The sequence below is a fragment of the Peromyscus maniculatus genome, chromosome 9 (assembly GCF_049852395.1).
Source record: "Peromyscus maniculatus bairdii isolate BWxNUB_F1_BW_parent chromosome 9, HU_Pman_BW_mat_3.1, whole genome shotgun sequence".
Lineage (NCBI taxonomy): Eukaryota > Metazoa > Chordata > Mammalia > Rodentia > Cricetidae > Peromyscus > Peromyscus maniculatus.
The window spans coordinates 72,606,167-72,625,467 of record NC_134860.1 but is presented as its reverse complement, the minus strand read 5'-3'; the positions used below and the strand labels follow the sequence as shown (position 1 = coordinate 72,625,467).

Below are 19,301 nucleotides of genomic sequence, written 5' to 3'. Positions count from 1 at the left end.
ATTGCCATAAACATGAAAATATCTTATAGAATGATTGTGTAGAATGAGGAGTAATATTTTCTCAAACCGTATTAAATAAGATTATACTTCCAGGCTAGATAAAGACTACCCCAAACTCAACCAGATAACATCACCACCTAAAGATGGGCAAAGGACTCAAGCATTTCTGTGGAGAAGACATACAAGCAGCTAATAAATATATGAAATGATGCCTAGTTCATTAACTAGTAGGGAAATACCAATTAGCACCACAAGGTCATAACAGTTCACATGTAATTCAGTGCTCAGAATAAAAACAAAGGAAAGTATGAGTGTAGATGAGGGCTGGAGAAATGAGAACCTTCTTACATCGATGGTGGGAACCCCAAAAGATACAGTTGCTTTAGAAAAGACTTTGGTGCCAGGCAGTGGTGGTGCATGCCTTTAATCCCAGCATGCAGGGGGCAGAGGCAGGTGAATCTCTGTGTTCAAGGCCAGCCTTGTCTACAGAGCGAGTTTTAGGATGGCTAGGAATAAATAGAGAAACCCTGTCTTGAAAAATAAAAAAAGGATGAAAAGACTGCTAATTCCTTAAAAACAAAACAAAACAACAACAACAAAACCAAAACAACAACAACAGCAACAACAACAAAAAAAAACAAAACCTAAAACCTGAATCTACTAAAGGATCTAGTAATTCTATTCATGGGTAGAAACCTGAAAAATTAAAAAAACTCTAGATAGTGATTTGTACACAAACATTCACTGTAATGCCACTCACAACAAAGGGCAGAAACAGCTTAAGCATCCATTTGTCAGTAAGCAAGATGTTGTACCTACATGGAATATTATTCAGCAGTAAACAGTAATCTAAGGGAAATAGCTGGAAGGGGGAACATTGTGCAATTCCCACTTACATAAAATGCCTAGAATACACAAACCAGTAGAAAGTAGGTTAAGGATAACCTAGGAGCTTGGGTGGAGAGAAGAGAAGATTACTGGTTAATAGAGACAGAGTTTTTGTTTAGAAGGAGAATTTGGAAATGGTGGTGACGATGGATGATACTCTGAGTGCCATTAATGCCATTCGATGATACACTTAACCAGGGTTAAAATAGTGTTAGCTATTTCACCACGAGATTTGTTTTTAAATTACACATCTATCTTTGTGATTTTGAAAAATATAAATCCTAAATTCATCAAATACAGGTGATAAAATGATTGCCTCCCAAACAAATATACCTGAGCTAATGATAAAGAGGTAAAAGTAAAAGGACAAACATAGACTCCCGTGGGGTGGAGATGGGTTGAAACCAAAGGTGCTGCATGAATACACTACTTTATTTCACTTCTGCTGGGTGACCAGAAGTGGACGGGGAAGGACAGTTAATAGACTGTGCTAGACCAGCATGAGGGAAGAATTCACGGTATTAGAGTCCTATGAACCCTAGGTAGGGAGTCAAAGACGTTAGTAATGCAGGGTTATACAAAAGGATTGTAGCGAGCCGGGCAGATGATGTTCGTGCCACTTTAAGCTACGCTACATGTGGCAGACCAAACATAAAATGGAAATAGATGTGCTAGAATTAAAATATTGCGAGTGCTGTTGTATTATTCAGGTTTTAAAAAAAGAGAAAATGAAAAGAAAAAGGTTGACTTAGTACACTGCTGCTCAACGATGACTCCATGCCCAACTAAATAACGTGGGGGATTCAGGACAGATTTCCTCTGTCCTAGAGTTGTATGGATAATGTAAAATCTTAGTCTGCAGGTCACAGCTAGTTGAGGTGGTGACATTGGAGTGAAGCCAATGGTTTAGTTACAGATTTCAGAAATTCCACATTGCGTTTTACTTGAGAGCTCCCTAAATAGTCTAACTAGTAAGACTTTAAGATTCAGTTTATGTAGCTAAGATAATGGGGTTGAGGATGAGCTTAGAGCTTTGGTAGCCTGCAGAAAGCCCAGGCCACTTGTGTCTTAGTCCCCTACTCATTATGGCAGTGTGATCTCTGATCTGTTCTCAAATTCTGTACCAACATTACAGACACACGATAATGAACTGGTGCTTGTAGACAATGTTGAACGACATCAGCTTGTTGTTATAAACCTGCACTAAATTATTAAAATTAATCTGTGGAGTTATCTCAGTCAGTAAGGCTGTACAAGTGTGAGGACCTGTGTTTGATCCTCCTGCAAAAAACACCAGGCACAATGGCACATGCTTATAATAATGCTAGAGACAGGTGGATCCCTGGGATTTGCTGGCCAGCCAGCTTAGCCAAATCAGGGAGACCCAGGCCAGTGAATGTCTCTGAAGAAGAGACAAGGTGGCCAGCTTCTGAAGTGTAGCACCCATAGTTGTCCTCTGGCCTCCACGTGGACCTGTGTATATACATGCATTCCCCACAAATGGACTCGAACACACACACACACACACACACACACACACACACACAGAGAGAGAGAGAGAGAGAGAGAGAGAGAGAGAGAGAGAGAGAGAGACAGAGACAGAGACAGAGACAGAGACAGAGAGAGATACAGAGAGGGGGGAGGGGAAAGGAGAGGGAGGGAGAAGGAGAGGGAGGTTAAACTAACTAAATTGGTTAACACATTGTGCCTTCTCATATCATAAGAGTGATTTCTGCTTAGCTATTCTTTGACTCTCATAGGAGAGGGAAGCCAAATGCAGTCAGTTCTACAAATACAGCCCAATTTTCCTTATATCTTCCCCAGAAAAAGACGTGTTCCTAGCACATATATTATTCGGGTTGATTCCACCTCCAAACATACCAGACAAGGCAGAAGGAATCAATGTGGAGACCCGCCGACCCCAAGGCTGCTCTCCAGGCTCATTTGGAGCAGGAGATTGGGGCAGAATCGAACCCCTCTGACCCTTCAGCCTTTTCCTGGTCTGATTTCATGGCTGTCCTGTTAAGTCAGTTTGAGGAGTGGTGAGGCTGTGAAAGAATCAATTTTCTACTCTGCATTCAACTATCTTAGAAAGGAAAAGGAAGTCATCTTGAAAATGGACTCAGCATCATTCATTCAATAGGGTCTACCTACAATGTAGTGTGTTCAACCAAGAACTAAGCCCATCTGAAATACCCACGTGTTCATAAACTCTACAGTTAGACAGCCGAAGCTGCAGCGGCTGTTGGCCAGGGTGCTGAGAGGCTTTATTGACACAGAGACTCTCAGTCAATACTACAGATGTATTGTGTATTGTGTGACACTTAACTACCTTTGAGTATTGCTCTGAAAATTGCATGGAGACCTGAGATCCTATGCCGTTGGTGCAAAATTCCCTTCATGAAGCTTTCTGACCGTCGTAGGTACTGAAACTTGATGGCCAAGCTGTAACCAGAATACCAAGAAGGATTATCCAAATGTAGTTTCATCTGAGGCAAATGCCCTCAGATTTGGGGTGTTCTGAATCATCTCTGAACAAACCAGGGAAAAGTGTTTTAGTTTTCCTTTTGTTTTTCTGCTACATCCTGGAAATAATTATTAATGGACAGTGATGTCTTTAAAATATTGTGGGGCCATTAAGATGGGAGGAGACCCCTTTTTTACCTTCTCATTGTCTTGTAATAAAAACTACTCCTGGGTACAGACTTCAGATCCAAGGTAACATGAGAAGAAATTCTAAAAAATCAAGGCTGGCACATCTGCTTGAGTAAATCATGATGGGCTTCTCACAAGACATCTGCAGTATTGACCGAGAGTCTCTGTGTCAATGAGAGAAGCCCAGTGAGACATAACCTTGTCACAGAGCAGTGAAGGCCTGTGAAGGGAAAATGATTTCCTTCTGGCCAAGAGAATGGACATCTCTGGCCTGGGTAGAGACCTAATATTCCAGAGGTCAGTCACCTGGCTAAAGGTACCCCTTAGGAAGCAGGATCCACCTTAAGACCATGCTAAGGAGAAAGGAGGCATAATTACCTCCTTAAGGAGGCAATGCACTTCTCCTCTCCAGAATTCCCACGCCCTAGTGCAGTTGCTGTAGGGCTACTCTGGGGCTCTGTTAGGTCTGCTACAGTCTTGGGGACCAAGAGTAACTTCCCTTTCCTTGTCCTCCTTCCCTCCCTCCCTCCCTCCCTCCCTCCCTCCCTCCCTCCCTCCCTCCCTCCCTCCCTCCCTCCCTTCCTGATGCTCACCAAAGCCTAAGAATGCCATGTCTGGTTCCTTGGCTTCTTTCTCTTCCCCGACCTCCATGCCTGGTTCAAAGCACGTGGCCTTTTTTCTTCCTCTTCCCCATCTCTGTCCTCTGGGCAGCTGCCGGGACTGACAGCTTTAATGCTTTGGGTTTTCCTTTTAAACTGTAATAAAACTGTTCTAAAGCTTTTTTTCTGAGCCCTGTTCTTAAACTATTTTATTAACTAGACTAAAAACCCCAACAGAGGACCCTGGTTTCTTGTAATATGTGGCAACTCTGGCCAGAGCACTCCCCTACCCACAATTTTCAATAATTTTCTCTTGCCCCTGAGAGCCTGATGAAACTCTATTATGCTCTTTGTCATGGTTAACTTGGCCACTCTGCATGTTGCTGCTGGAGGTGCGTGTATAACAAATGCATGGAATGGACTGAAACCCCGCAGGTTTAAAAAGAAGTGTATATACTGTGGGGCTCATGCACTCTGCCTAAATCTTTAACCAAATGTTTGAGGAGTCCATCTGAGTCTACTCAGTCCCAGGTCGCTCCTCAGCTCTTATAGAATTATATTCTCTGGGAATGGCCTTTAGGAAAATGCATTCTCCAGAAACTGCTACTCACTTTGCAGAAAAATTATGCTTTGCAGAGATAAAGGTTTTTACCCGAAGGTCCAGAAGTTCTCAGGGGCCATCATTTTTGCATCTGTGGCCCATTCAGATTTGTCCGGATCTTTAGCAAGAACTCACTTTTATAGTTCAGACATAGAGTCTCTTCCTTAAAATGGTATTGCTTAAAATATCCAAACTTGCCAGGTGGCGCACACCTTTAATCCCAGCACTCGGGAGGCAGAGCCAGGCGGATCTCTGTGAGTTCAAGACCAGCCTGGTCTACAAACAGAGATCCAGAACAGGTACCAAAACTACACAGAGAAACCCTGTCTCAAAAAAAAACAAAACAAAACACACACACACACAAAAATCCAAATTTAATAAAAAAAAATGCTTTAAGCCAGGCAGGTGAGTGAGTATGGCTACAAATTCACTGTGGAAAGGGCTTGAGGCCAGGAAATGTGAAGGCTGTAACTGGAATCTAAGTTCTCTAGGCCCCTCCCCCAGGACACATTCCCTGCGAATACCGTCCCTGCCATTGCTTCCACTCAGAGGAGAAGCTGGAAGGGTCAGAAATGTAACCTCATTAACACAACGAAAACATTTCTCGGTAGAATTAATATGCCGCTCCCCAGAGCGCAAAGCTCCAGGTTACTGAAAAGACAGTGCGAGGGAAGCGACAGCACGTGCCTCACAGTCTTGGTGCAACATCCTTGTGCTGTATGATTTCCATTCTTGGCTTCTGTCTGTAGCCAGCTTTGCCAAAACCATCTCCAAGGAAACCAACATGAAATCCGTGAAAATACTGGAAAAGCCACCGTGGAGATATTCATCCAAACTCATTTGTTGTACTTTTCCAAGTAAGGTCCCATATGCACCCAGGCGGGCACCGGCAGACATTAGACTGTAGAAACCACTTCCTTATCGGGCAAACACACAGGGGCCCCTGGGGAAACATTCTCTCTCTCCTTTCAGCTCTCGGTGGGCCCTTTTTATTTTCTCTCCCCCTTTTCTCGTTTGTCATTCATTCAACAACACAGATGTACTCCATTCGTGGCGAAGCAAGTTCGTGCATATACTTCCGTTTCTTCCTGCAGCTCTGGCCTGTGATAGGTGGCTCTAAGGGAAGCCAATCAACAAAGCTACCATGTTTGAGTGTATCTCGGGAAACTGTGTATTACACAGATAACGATGGAAAGGAAAGTTTGCTGCTGATGTCACTGATGTCTTAACCCCTAACAGTGCTGTGTATATATTTTCAGTGTGAAGGCGGAATAGCATGACAGGACGACTAGGGTAGAGATGTGGTAGGGAACGGGGAGTAGTGGAGAAACAGAGGCTCCTTGGTAGAGCTATAGTGGATAGTTGGCTAGCCCTCTGCCCTCTCGAGGAGGACTCAATAAACTATTAAAACAACAACAACAATAATGAAATAACAACAAAAGGATCTCTGATTAACTGAAGACACCCCCAGCATCTAATGCATCATGGTAGGGATGGGGATGTGGCCAGCTATTCAGAATGCTATGCCTAAGATAAAAGCAGGAGATAAAAAGACACCATACTTCCAGCACCCCTGGTAATCGGGGATCATCTCTCTTTATTTAAGACCAGCTTTAATAACTCTCTTCAGATGAAACACAATTTTAGTAAGAGTAGTTTCCAATAACAGATGGATGAATTGATCTATTAGCGAGTAGACAGGAGGCAGACCTTTGGCTCCTGTAACAAGCTGAGTATGATCAACCTGGTGGTGAACTGAGCCTGGGAATGTACTCTGTTAAACTCGATCATTCACATGAATTTTTCGAGTGGCTGATTTGGGACTTTGAAAAGGGGTATGAAAAGGTATCATAGTGAATCTGCTCTATAGAAGAGAGTGAATAACAGAAGACAATCAATTCCCATTTTAGAGAGATGTTAGTAAGCCAAGAATGGGGCCTGGGAGATGTTTGTGCTTACCACACAAGCATGAGGACCTGAGTGTGGATCCCAGGATCCACCAAATCTGGACTTTGTAATCCCATCTGTAATCCCGGTGCTCTTAAACTGAGAATGGAGGTGGAGATAGAAAGTTCCCTGGAAGCTCACGGGCCAGCTAGCCTGATGCACATATTGGTGAACAATAAGAGACCCTGTTTCAAACAAGGTGGGAAGCAAGAACCAATACTCAAGGTCCTCACACATATGAGCTCATTCACACACACACACTTACACATCATATACCTGCCCCCTACAATCACATGATTTGATAATACCAGAAGTGGCCAGCATGAGTGATTTTTGACCCTAAAGGTTCTTCAGGACACATTTTAATATGTCAGGCACCAATGTTCTCCTCATCTTTATTCTTCACCACAGTCAAATGCCCTAACTCCTGGAGTCAGATGTCAATAATAAATGAGAAAGGTAAATTTGACAATTCACTTCCATGATACCACTTTTTAATGGTATTGTAATCCACACTTCCTATAGTAACACAAAAGACAGAGGTCCCAAACTGGGGACCTAGAATGTGTCAGAAAATTGCTTCCTTATGAAAAGAAACCAATGTTTATCATAAGCCAGTGAAACTGTTCGTCTGCTGACGTTTTCCTAGAACAGACTGTCCAGAAGAATTCTGCAAGTTTTATGATAAAAAATATTTCCCTTTCTAGATGTCACCAAACAGGAATTTACCACATGACTGGTATGAGCCAGGGTTAATCCTGGAACTTTGGTATAAAAATAGCAGATGGTTGATGCCTGAGTTGGATAAGTCTGGCAAGTTGGGCGTCATTCCTGTGCTTGCCAGGGGAACAATGTTCTGGTTCTAGACAACTGGGTTCACAGAACCAACCACCGATACCCCATGCAGAGAGATAGGGAATGCTGGAGTTATAAAAGGCTCTAAGAAAGTTGGATTTTTTTCATACAATACACATTGTGATTACAATTCTTCCTCCTTCAACTCTTCCCAGATCCTCCCAGCACCCAAATTCCCACCCTTCCTTTCTCGATTTTATTAGAAAACAAGCGAGTATCTAATAAAAAAAAAACAGATAAAATAAAAAGAAACAGAACAGAATAGGACAAAACAAACAAAAAAATGAGCCAAAGAATAAGCACAAGACACACTTAAAGATTCAGAGAGATACACATTTGCACACCCAGAAATCCATAAAAACACAAAGCCAGAAACCATACTATAAGTCAAACCAGTAAGGTAAAACAAAATACCCAGATAATGCATTATGAAACTAAAAACCTCCCCAAATACCACTGAGTCCATTTTGTGTTGGTCGTCTATTACTGGGCTTGGGGCCTGTCTTCACTGTGCTTTGTGGACCCAGAGAGACTCCTTTGGAGAGAACTCATTTTCCTTTATCAAGAATCTTAACCCTTTGTTTATGATGACTCTCTCTTACAGCAGTCTCTTCTTGGATGTTCCCCCTCTGATTTCTTTTGCCAACAATCTGTTCATGATTCAAGATTCAATTTTAACCATTTCCCTGTTCATCCAGCTTCTATGATCCCCAACCTTGCCAGACTTCTTTATATGTCAAACATATTCTACTTCTAAATTCTACTTTCTGCTGTATGTAGCTGTTTTTTCCATTAGCTATTTTTAGTGTGTTTATATATTTAATTTTTTAATTAGAAATTGTTTTTTGGGGGGCAACTTTATACACATATGCAATATTTTTCAAACATTTCCACCCCATGATCCTTCCATTTCCCTCCTATTCCCACAGTTGATTTTTATTTTAAAGCGGTCTGTGAGCATTTCCAGGTCACACCTGCTGAGTGCTTCTTTGTGCCTTCACGTGCTGGGACAGTCCCTGGCCCACTGTGGACTCTCACTTGTCTTGTGACGCTATTTACTACAGCTTTGGAGAGGATTCTCCCTCTAGGATTGAGAGCCTCACGGAGATGAAAGGAACCAGGAAAACGTGTCTCTGTGACTCCACATTCAAAATAAGGAAATTTAATTGTAATGTGATGTGTGAATTTCCTCAGAATGTGACAATCTCTGAATAAAGGAAACGAACATCAGAAGAGTAAACTAGGCTTGGGCCTTTGAGGCCAGGGCTGTGGGCTGTGGACAATCCCCTAAGCTGCAGCCAGTTGTTGAGGTCCTGCCTAGGCAGATATGGAAGCCTGCCTGCTTGCCTTTCTTCTCTTCTCTGCTTCTCACCTTACCTCTTTGCCCAACTGAAAAATTAACATCCCTTAGAGGGGACTTTGATTCCAATGTGGGAAATCCCACGTTAGAAAGGCATGATTCCCAAATGCTTGCTGAAGAAATGTCAAGATCTCAAACTAAAGCTCAGCGGGGAATGGGGAGCATACCAGAGCAAAGCTCACTCCGACTCCTTTCTTACAGCCTCCACTAATTAGCTTTGCTAATAACTCTACCTGGCTGATGCTAAGTAGAATGATGATGAAACAATTCCTTTCTCACATAACCATTAGTCTTTATTACTTGAAGTATAGGGAAACAGTCTAAAAATAGCTTTGAAACAGGGCACAGAAATACAATTTCTTTTAAAGGTGTCTCGGTGTCAGACTCAAGAAATTAGTTTTCAGATGAGTGCTTGGTTAGGCATTTTCTATTATCATATGGATTGGGAGCAAGAGGAAGTACATTTTATTTCTGTTTGTTTTGCTTTCTATTTCTTGTTCTCTAAAAACTTGTGACCTAGCAGAGAAATAGATTATTATCACATAAATGGAATAGGTGAGGAGACAGATATGTGGGAGAATCAAAGCAGGACAATACTTAATTTCTGGAGAGAAGAGAAGTTTGAAGAAGGCTTCTTAGAGGTGGTAGATTAAAGTCAAAATCATGTAAGCCAGGGGAAGGGAAGGCTTTGCAGCCAGACATTTACTAGATGCTGTGAGAATAATGGCTACTCGTGGCTGGTGAGTGAAGAGTGAGCCAGGATGTACTAGGAGAAACAGCTACAAATCAAGGCTTGTGGAAGTTTGCTTGAAAATGTGAACACATAATAAAAAGAAAAAATAATGAAAATATGAACCCTTGTCATCCAATTGGTGGCTAAGCCAAAACAAACTCTTTGTTCCTTAAATTGCTTTTGGTCGTTGTCTTAGGAATTGTCAATGATGTTCAATTATCGGAAAGACCATTTTGAAGGTATTTTCAGATTCACCTTCCCTATGAGAGTTCCGTGAACATAAAGGGCAAGACTTGCTGGTTTTCTTTTTAAATTGAAATTATTAGCTAATAGTTAAAGATATACAGAAGTTCATATTTGTGGGGTGCCATGATACTTGAGTGCATGTATACATTGTGTGGTTAAGTATGAAAAGATAATAAAAATCTCATGTGAAAATAATTACAAATTAAAACTAGTCAGATGTATTATTCTCACCATCCCTGTTCTGTGCATCCTGGGAAGGAAGGCTTTCCACCTGCATGAAGGAGGAGGCTTGATCCAGGGACTGCAGCTCCTGGTTTAGGATTCTGTGCATGAGTCACAGCTTCTAAGGATAAAGGTCTTGAATAAATGTGACCTAGCCTACCTCTTCATCTATTACAGAAGCAATAACATGGAGAATAGGTGGCTGTGCTTAGCTTTGGGGAGGCAAATCTTTCTATTTAGATGCATTTCAAAATTACCCTATGAGTTGCAAATGCATTGCTGGAATGAAATACTATTTATGGAAAAAAGATTTGAAGGGGTATATTTGCTTGTCATCATATGACAATGTGCAAACACAATTTTAACCTTCCTATCCCACGCCTATCTTGGCTCATGACAGTCAGGAAATAAAGGAACATATATTTCTTTTCCCATGGCATCAGCAAGGCAATCAGTGATAGAGTTTGCTCATTTTGTGCATTGGAGTGAAGTCACAGTTAGCTCTGGTAATGGGAATTAGGTTTGAGAAAGAAAATATAATCTACAGACAATCCCAGGATCATTCTTAATCGAATGCCTCATTCATTCATTGTCGCTTCTTCACTGTGAGAAGCTCACAAACGGGACACAGGATTGATCTGTAATCATGCTTACTTTCCTTAGAAGTTGATGGGAGCCTAGACAAGCAAGAACACAGCCATGCTGGTAGCGATAAATGGGAGAAAACAGTAGATGTTAGGATTAACCCAGTGCAAGGAAACCCACATTCTGTGCAAGCAGACTGTTGAGGCTGCCATTTGTAATATACACCCTCAAGGTGAGCCACTGCCCCTAGGAAAGTCTTTTCTGATTCGTCATGGAATTGTGACATTCCATTCTTGGTTAGCGAGAGCATCTGGGGAGTAATGTCTGCAGTGATTACAGCTGTGGAGAAGCAGATGAGGGAAGCAATGACAGTTCTGCCACTCCTTGGAATTTCAGTCTTTGTAAACATGAGGTCCTTCAGCAGCCCACCAGTTCCACCACCTCTGTCTCCCCATGGTTATGATCAACACCGTCAGCCTTTTTAAAATCAGAATAGCCACCCGCACAACCTGGTGCCTGCATTTAACCCCACAGACATGTTTCTTCTGTTTAAATATCCAGCGTCCTAACCCATCACTTTTCAGAGCTTCAAGTTGTTCTGAAACAGAAAATCCATCGACCCAAATCTTAGCCAACCTTCCATTTTCACATTTAAAAATTGAGGTGCTTGAACACTCCTACATGGACTTTCATTTTCCTATAGAAAAAAATTCTGTCCAGCAGGATGGATGCCCACTTTTAACAGCCTTGGTTAGATGGTCAGAGAGCTAACCCCGCACTGTAACCCTTGGAATATGGGCATATGTGTGGTGCCATACTCACAGTGGCCAGTTGGGGTGGAGTCGGGGCGTCTTTAGTCACTCCATCTGAATGGCCAGCAAGTGAAAAGCCATGCTGCTTTAAGCCATGTCTCTATGACCCCCGAGTTAAGATTCCATGTGGCTAAGTGTCTATTTCAAGTTGTTATTTCTGAAAATTGCCTATTTATTTCTGTCCTTACTGGATTATTTGTCCTTAAAAAAATTAAGGTGCAGGTGCCTCTTCAAAAGTATATTTCTTGGTCTGTTATTCTCATAAGAAATTTTGAGCTTGCTCATGACTATTTTAGTCATAGAAAACATTTCCCACAGAATTTGCTAAGCCTGTATTTATCTTTACAGTTCCTACACTTTGTGACCTGCGTTAAAAGACCTGGCGCACCACTAGGTGAGCTAAAAATACTAGAGAAAAAACAGTGAACTGGAGATGCAAGGTGGCTGAGAGAAGTTAAGACTCTTACTTACTTCATGTTCATTAGTGGAAAGATTGGTGTAATAATTGTTTGGGATGAAATTGTAATGAGGAGAGGAATGAAAAGGAAAAATCCTGCAGAAATTTGAGTAAGTAGGAAAGTGGTAGAGGAAATGAAGGAAGAGTTTGCAGTTCACTAAAAATGGGGAACTGGGGGTAGCTTGAGAGAACTATAGGAAAATCAAATGGCAGCTATAATATAATCAGATAACAGGAAACTAATTACGCCAACTGTCACAGTGAATGTAGATGGGCTGAAGTTCAGGATTAAAGAGAGACTGTCAGATCTTGAGAAAAAACAAAATGCACCTATATGTTGTGAAACGCATAGAAGGCAAAGACACAAATTATGTTAAAATGAAGAGACAAAAGATACACAGGAGAGAATCGAACTGGATGAGGCATGGCCATATTAATATAGAGTAAAGTAGAATTCATGTCTCTCTAATTGCTGCCAAGGGCAGAAACGTTAGATGATAGGGGCCACCTCGTTTCTCAAGCACCCACTGATTTGTCTGAGAGGCTGAATGAGTTGGCAGCCATGTTGTGGGTTGAGGATATAAGAGCTGAGGTCAGAGTTCCTACAGTCAAGAACCATCCAGCTTTTACCTGGAACCATAGAAGAATACAGAGGGGTTATAAAGCCACAACTGGAAATCAGTTCTTAGGAGATCACTGTTTCAAAGGAATAGAGTGATTGGGTTAAGGGGTGCCTGCCCATGCATGCACATATGTACACATGTACACACATATACCAGATATGTTCATGCACACACATATACCAGATATGTTAAAGCTCGTGGATTCCCCTGTGGTGAAAACTAATATCAACACACTGCCTGTTAGATTTTTACACAAGATACAATGCAATAAAAAAAAAAAAAACCACAAAAACAGGTATAACAACCCAAAGAAATGAGTAAGGCCAAGGAGAAAATTACCAGGGGACAGAATTACCAGGTAACTGAGAGATACTCAGAAAACAGTGATCGACATTTGATAGATGAATAATAGAGAACTAGTCCAGACAACTGAAATCTGTTAAACAGGTAAAAACCAAAGAATCTAGTAGCTGAAATACAATCTGTGAGAATACGCTAGATGGTCTTGGCAGTAGATTGGAAGTACCTGATGGGAGAGGCACCTGTGCCACAGACTGAAGGGAGAGGAGACGGGGAGGAGGAGAATGTAGAAACTGAGCCCTAAGATGTGCAGGTCAATATTCCATCATGCATGAGCTGGAGCCTCAGAGTGAGGGCAGGGGGATGGTGCAGGTGTAATAATGGAAAGGATAGTGGCTAAGGGACTTTTCAAAGTGACAACAAGATGACCTTGAATGTCAGATTTAAGAACCCGTACCAATCAAGTTCAGGATGAAGACAAAACTAATCCACGTTCGGGCAGCACCTAAGTACACTGCTAAAGATGATCTCCAAAGCCAGGCGACATGGTGGCTTCTGTGGACACTGACAGCTGAGCTCTTACAAACAGCAAACTAAAATAATCTAGAGACCCAGAAGGCCATGGAGAAAGTTCTGGAAAAGAGACTGCTTCATTTCTCTTTTGTGCTGGGGACTGAACCCAGAGCCTCACAGAGGCTTGGCAGGTGCTCTTCCATTGAGCTGCAGACTAAGCCTCTTTGGATTTTTTTTTTTTCCATGACAAGGTCTCACTAAGTTGCTCATGGTGGCTTTGAATTTGGACTTTTCTGGCCACAGAGTCTCACGTGGCCGATATCATGGGTCTGCATCAGCAGGTCCGTTTGGGTTCTACACTATGCAAAAGTGTGCTATAAATGAAGGGAAAACAGTGATCTGGAGTGATGAAAACGGAGAGCCAACAGCAAGCATGACATTGCAATTCTTCAGGAGTAAGGACTATACACCCGGGAAGTAAAGAAGTAAAGAAAGTAGAATATAGCAACAGCAGAGTTCGTATGTAGGAAACACACACAAGTTCATAGGGCAGCTGGAATGATGCCTTGGGTTTCGTTGACCTATGTGTACAAAGCAGGAAAGGAAACACAATGGAGTAGAGGGTAAATGGAGTTGAAACGTTCTCAATTTTTTTTTGCATTTCCAAGAGGTGTAAAAGAGTTTGTTTTAGGCTCTTTACAACAAAAAAAGGCATGTAGATATTGCTAAAAGAATAGACAATCAATAAGCTTAAAGAGAAATTTGAATTAAAATTCTAATCAGTCTAAAAGTAAAGCAGAAAGGAATTGATATCAACTGTGAAAGAACTAAATAATCCGATTAAAAGATGAAGATGGGGGCTGGAGTGAGGGATCAGCCAGCAAGGGCGATGGCTGCTCTTCCGGAGGACTCGGTTCCCGCATCTGTGTCAGGCAGCTAACAGCTGTCTGTAACTCCAGCTCCCGAGGGTTCCCCACTTCTGGCCTCCACAGGCATCTCACATGTACTTATCTACAAGCAGACACATGTACCTACACATGAATAAAAATAAATCTTTTTTTTTTTTAATGGATGAATTGGATTAAAAAAACAGCTGGGTATGCTTTCATCCAGGTAACACACTAAAAACACAAAGTCACAGTCGGTAATAGGACAGAGTAAAATATAGCCAGAAAAAAATGATAAAATCCAAAGAAATCTGGCATAAATGCAGTGTCTATGGAGTCGACTTTTAAGGCAAGAAGGCTCACTAAGAAATGAAGAGAGCATTTGATAACGATTAAACACCAGCATGAAAGATAAAATCTGTAGGTAGTTAATAACCCATGAAGGGGTAGAAAGTGTAAATGGGGGTTAAAGACAGATTTAAAAAATTTTAAATGGCACCAGAGAGTTAGTAAGGAGTGTGTATTTTTTTAAGGGTTGTATAAAACTTAGTCCTGACATAAAGACCTCAGAGGGGAAATGGCAACCTCTGAGCTTCATTTACGGATGCTCAGAAAAGAAACTGCAGAAATCCAAGGTTGGCTCTTTATTCATCAACTCATGAAGAAAACCGAATATATCAGTAAACTAACGAAAAATTCTACAATAGATGCTGTAAAGGCTTTGACTGTTAAGTGAGAGCAAGGCAGGCCATATACAAATAGAATTCCGTATTATGCACCTATAGAAAAGAAATCTGCCTGTTCCCAACTGTGGATCAGTCTCAAAAGTACAGCAAGGATATATGATCTTACTCACATGTAGAGTCTAAGAAAGACTGAATTTATAGAAACAGTAGAATGACATTTACTGTAGCAGGGATTTTAGGATAAAATCTGGGCCCTGGCAGCTCCCAACAAGAGATATACCAATTAAAGAGAACTACTCAGAGATGCAGAGGAAAGGAATTTAGTCAGTATGGACACCTTGTGAAGGACAAAGATGTCCAGTGACCCCCCAAGCCCATTGTTGGGGTCCTGATCTGAGGTTTACGTTTCAATAGAGGATGGAGTGTATAATTAAACAGTGCTGGTCAAGGCATGGTGTACTCGGCACTGAACATCACTGTCCTGAGAGGCTGTCTGATAAGATACCAGGCCCATGTGAGCTCTCTTCCAGAGAGTTCTTTCTCTGCCTGGCACCAGGGCTTTGGTCTTTCTTTTCCCTCAGCAGGGACTCTGGGAAAATATGATTCATTGGGGTTTATTGTTTGGATAATCTGTTAACTGGAAGTGGCGGTACAACCATCTCTCTAGAATGTTTCCTCTCTGGCAAGAGTGATTCTATTAGCAGAGACCGATGGGGGAAGGGAGACGGGTTAGTTCAGGGGATCCAGTGTATGGCATGGTGTCTGCATGCACTAACTCTGAGTTTTACTCCTGTTATTTTCTCCATATTCTGACTGCAAAATAAAAGGTACGGTGGTAAGAGGAGGCAGGAATTAACTAATTTGTGGTATTTATTTTACAAAACGTGTACATTCAGTCACCACAGTGTACATCTTGAAGTCTGTTTCATTGGTTGACTATACATGATTAAAAAACAAACAAACAAACAAACAAAACCCAGGAAAAACATTCCAGCTGGAATACGCATCTAAACCTAAAGTCACACACAGAGCAAACTAAAACCGCCCAAAGCCCAAACAAAACAACATAAACAGAAACAAGAGAGGAAAAGTCGGGAAGAAGTTGGCACTGAGCTCTTTCAGGACCCAGGGTAGAACTGACTCCTTGTTTTTAGCATTTCTTACCCAATTGCTCCTCAGAACTCCACCTCACAGGTAGTCACACGGTTGTGTAACCTCGACTTTTCTGGTGTTTAATTGTCTTTTACCACACTGGGGGAGACATTCGAACACACACTATTCATCTGGTTTGCTTTAGAAAATCCACAGAACAGATAGACGATAACTTCTGAATGACTCCTTTTTAACGATGCCCATTGGTCAGCATCCCCACAGCCATCCCAACCTGTCTCCCTCCTGGGATGACAGCCAGAAAGAATGAGGGAAGACAGACAGCCTTATTAGGTAGTAGATAAAGTCCAGACTGGAGCTGGATTGACCTGGGTCAAACTCCTGCTTCTGAGTGCTGCCATCCAGTGTGACAGACTCATCTACAAGGTGACTTGGACACGACTGGGTCTGTGGCAATACTCAGAATCTCTGACTTTTGCTAACCGTATCATCATGAAGTTGGCCAGAGACAGGGAGTTGTCTTGGCTAAGGGTAAAAGGTAACGGATGCTGGGACTGGAGAGATGGCTCGGTGGGTACAAGTCCTTGCTGTAATGTGAGGACCGGAGATAGATTCTCAGAACTCATGGAGATGTTGGGGGGGCTACCTGTAACCCCAGCCCTCAGGAGGCAGAGGCAGCATCCCTGGAATAAGCTAGCTGGCTAGACTAGTCAAATTGGTAAGCTCTGGATCTAAGATAGAGACCCTGCCTCATAAAGTAAAGATAAACCGAGAAAGACACTTGACATCAACTTTTAGGCTACTACATTAAATGTGCATACACGTGAACTCCCATACATGCAAACACACATATACACCACATACACGCAAAGAAAAGGGTGCTGCGTCATTTCAGTCTCTGCTTAGCGACTGGGACAGTCTATGAAGTGAAGGTCGAGTTCTTGCCTACATGGATTGTATTTGACCCTTTTTCATCACGCTTCCTTTTCTGATAATCTGGCTCATGGTCCTCAACCATGGATCTCTCTCAGGAACACTCAGCAATCTGAACTGAAAGGTTCTCCAGAGTGGTTATGAGCAGCTTGGATGGTCACCTGTGGGGCCCCTTTACCCTCCTGTTCCAGGTGGAACAAGTCCTGAGTTGCACGGATTAACGTTATGAATTATTAATGCCATTAGCATTTTCTTGGAGCAGAAGCTGCTGGCTAAGGAAGGTGTGGTACACTCAGCAGAAAGAGACAGGGCGTGATGCCAGAAGCCTAGAGTGCCAGTGAGTCAGACCTGTGACCCAGGAAACCACATGTCCTGTGTCCCGAGGTTCCCCGACTTATCAAACCAACACAGGGAGGTTGTCTGTGCTGCTGACCTCAAATGGTAATGTAAGGCCCGAAATGGAAAACAGATGAGGATTTTTGCAAAGTGTGCGCATGCTGTGTAACATGTAACTCATCCCTGTGAGCCTCAGAACCGGAGGATGCTCACTGTGCCCATGCTTGCGGCATACATACGTCTCATTTCCGGTTCTGAAGGCTAGTTTTCTCATCTACAAAATGGAGATAGTGTCACATTAATTCCTGTTATTAGCAGGAAAGGAAGCAATGAACACCAACTGTGCTTGCTATTTCTCATAGATACTTTAAAAATTGCTTTTATTTTATGTGTATGGGTGTTCTGCTTGCCTGTACGTCTGTACAACATATGTCTTCCTGGTGCCCTCAGAGGCCAGAAGAGCATGTCAAATCTCTTGGAACTGGGTTGTGAGTTACCATGTAGGTCCTGGAAATCAAACTGGGTCCTCTGCAAGAGTAGCAAATGCTCTTAATGCTAAGCCATCCTTCCAGCCCCATCGATAGGTATTTTTATTACATAGCTGTGAGTAGTATCAAATGAGTTCTGGAATTTTAACCTACCATCAAATCCCACAGTCTCCCCTAGAAGTAGATACCACACCCCGTGGGCCTTAGCAAATACAGTATTTCCACCTGAAAAGCTTTGAGACTTTACAACAGGTCTCGGGGAGCCTTTGATTACAAACCAAGCCTGCCGAGGTGACAGGTACAATTGACTTTGCTGCCTGAGAGCTGCCCCTTTAGATCCTATTACGGTGACGGAAGATCAATACTAGCAAGTGGCGAGTGTGTGTGATCAGCCTAACTGAGGTTGGTTGGAATCCTTTGGTGTGGATGTCACAGCAGGAAGAAGAAAATAGACAGAAGAAAGGCCACAGAAATACCAGGCAGCTGAAGTGCCGGTCCTTAAGCCCTTGTTACCACTTCCCTCTGTCCTCAGCTTCTGCCACTTTCTAGATCCCCCCTCAAGGCCTGTGTTATCAAGGACAAGTGTCTGTATTCTTCAGCAACCACAAGTCCGGTAATGACAAAACTCAGGTTTCTGGGAGACCCAAGACTTGGAGTACTGAGCTTGGATGTGAGAAAGAACACAGTGATGCCTGACTCAGGCTCTGCTAGTGTGCTTATTCTTATGTGTGCAAAACAATGCATACAGTTGCTGTCAGCCACGACATCCACAGATTTTCCTTTCCTAAAATCACTGCAAGAATCACGAAGTTTCAGACACACCTTGCAACACATGAAACAACAGACTCAGAGCGTCAAGTTTCAATGCAACAAAATGGAACACGTCTCCAGGGAAAGGCAAACTCCAGGTTCAAAAGCACCTCTGACATGCTCCCGCTTACCTACGGATATGGTCCAGACAGCGATGATCTTCAGGAAGGCCTTGGTTCTGGAGTTGAAGCGGCTATGGTGAATGGGGTTCTGGATGGCGACGTAGCGGTCCAGTGAGATGGCACAGAGGTGCATGATGGAGGCCGTAGAGAAGAGTACATCGAGGTAAATCCAGACTGCACAGAGCTTGCTAGGTAAAGGCCACCGGTACCCTGTAGTGCACAAGTTTTAGTATCAGCAAGCAGCTTCATGCTTCCTTTGGCATGTGATCTATACCCTGGCACAACTGTTTACAACTTGAGGGCAGGCCTTGATGACAAGACTTCCAACATTGGACAAGCAGCAAGTGTGCTTCATTACACTATGAAGGCACTGATAGGTGAGTGTAGGTTTGAATGTTCCTGGTCTCTAGAATTACATTAGCAAAAGAGGAATTTGCTTCTTCCTCTTCAATGAGTCTCTTTCCCCCCTCCACCTGGCTGTAACGCCCTTGAGCCACACCTGAGAGCCCAGGCCCCTTCCCCAGGGCCTCCAT

At 42.6% G+C, this 19,301-nt stretch overlaps 1 protein-coding gene across 1 annotated transcript in view; it reads right to left on the bottom strand.

The window, feature by feature from the left end:
* Positions 1–19,301, bottom strand: part of Htr2a (5-hydroxytryptamine receptor 2A) — a 63,716-nt gene that overhangs the window by 40,118 nt on the left and 4,297 nt on the right. The window contains exon 2 of the mRNA XM_016006895.3: positions 18,778–18,978. Within this exon, the coding sequence (XP_015862381.1) occupies positions 18,778–18,978 (201 nt within the window). The remainder of the gene's footprint in view (positions 1–18,777; positions 18,979–19,301) is intronic.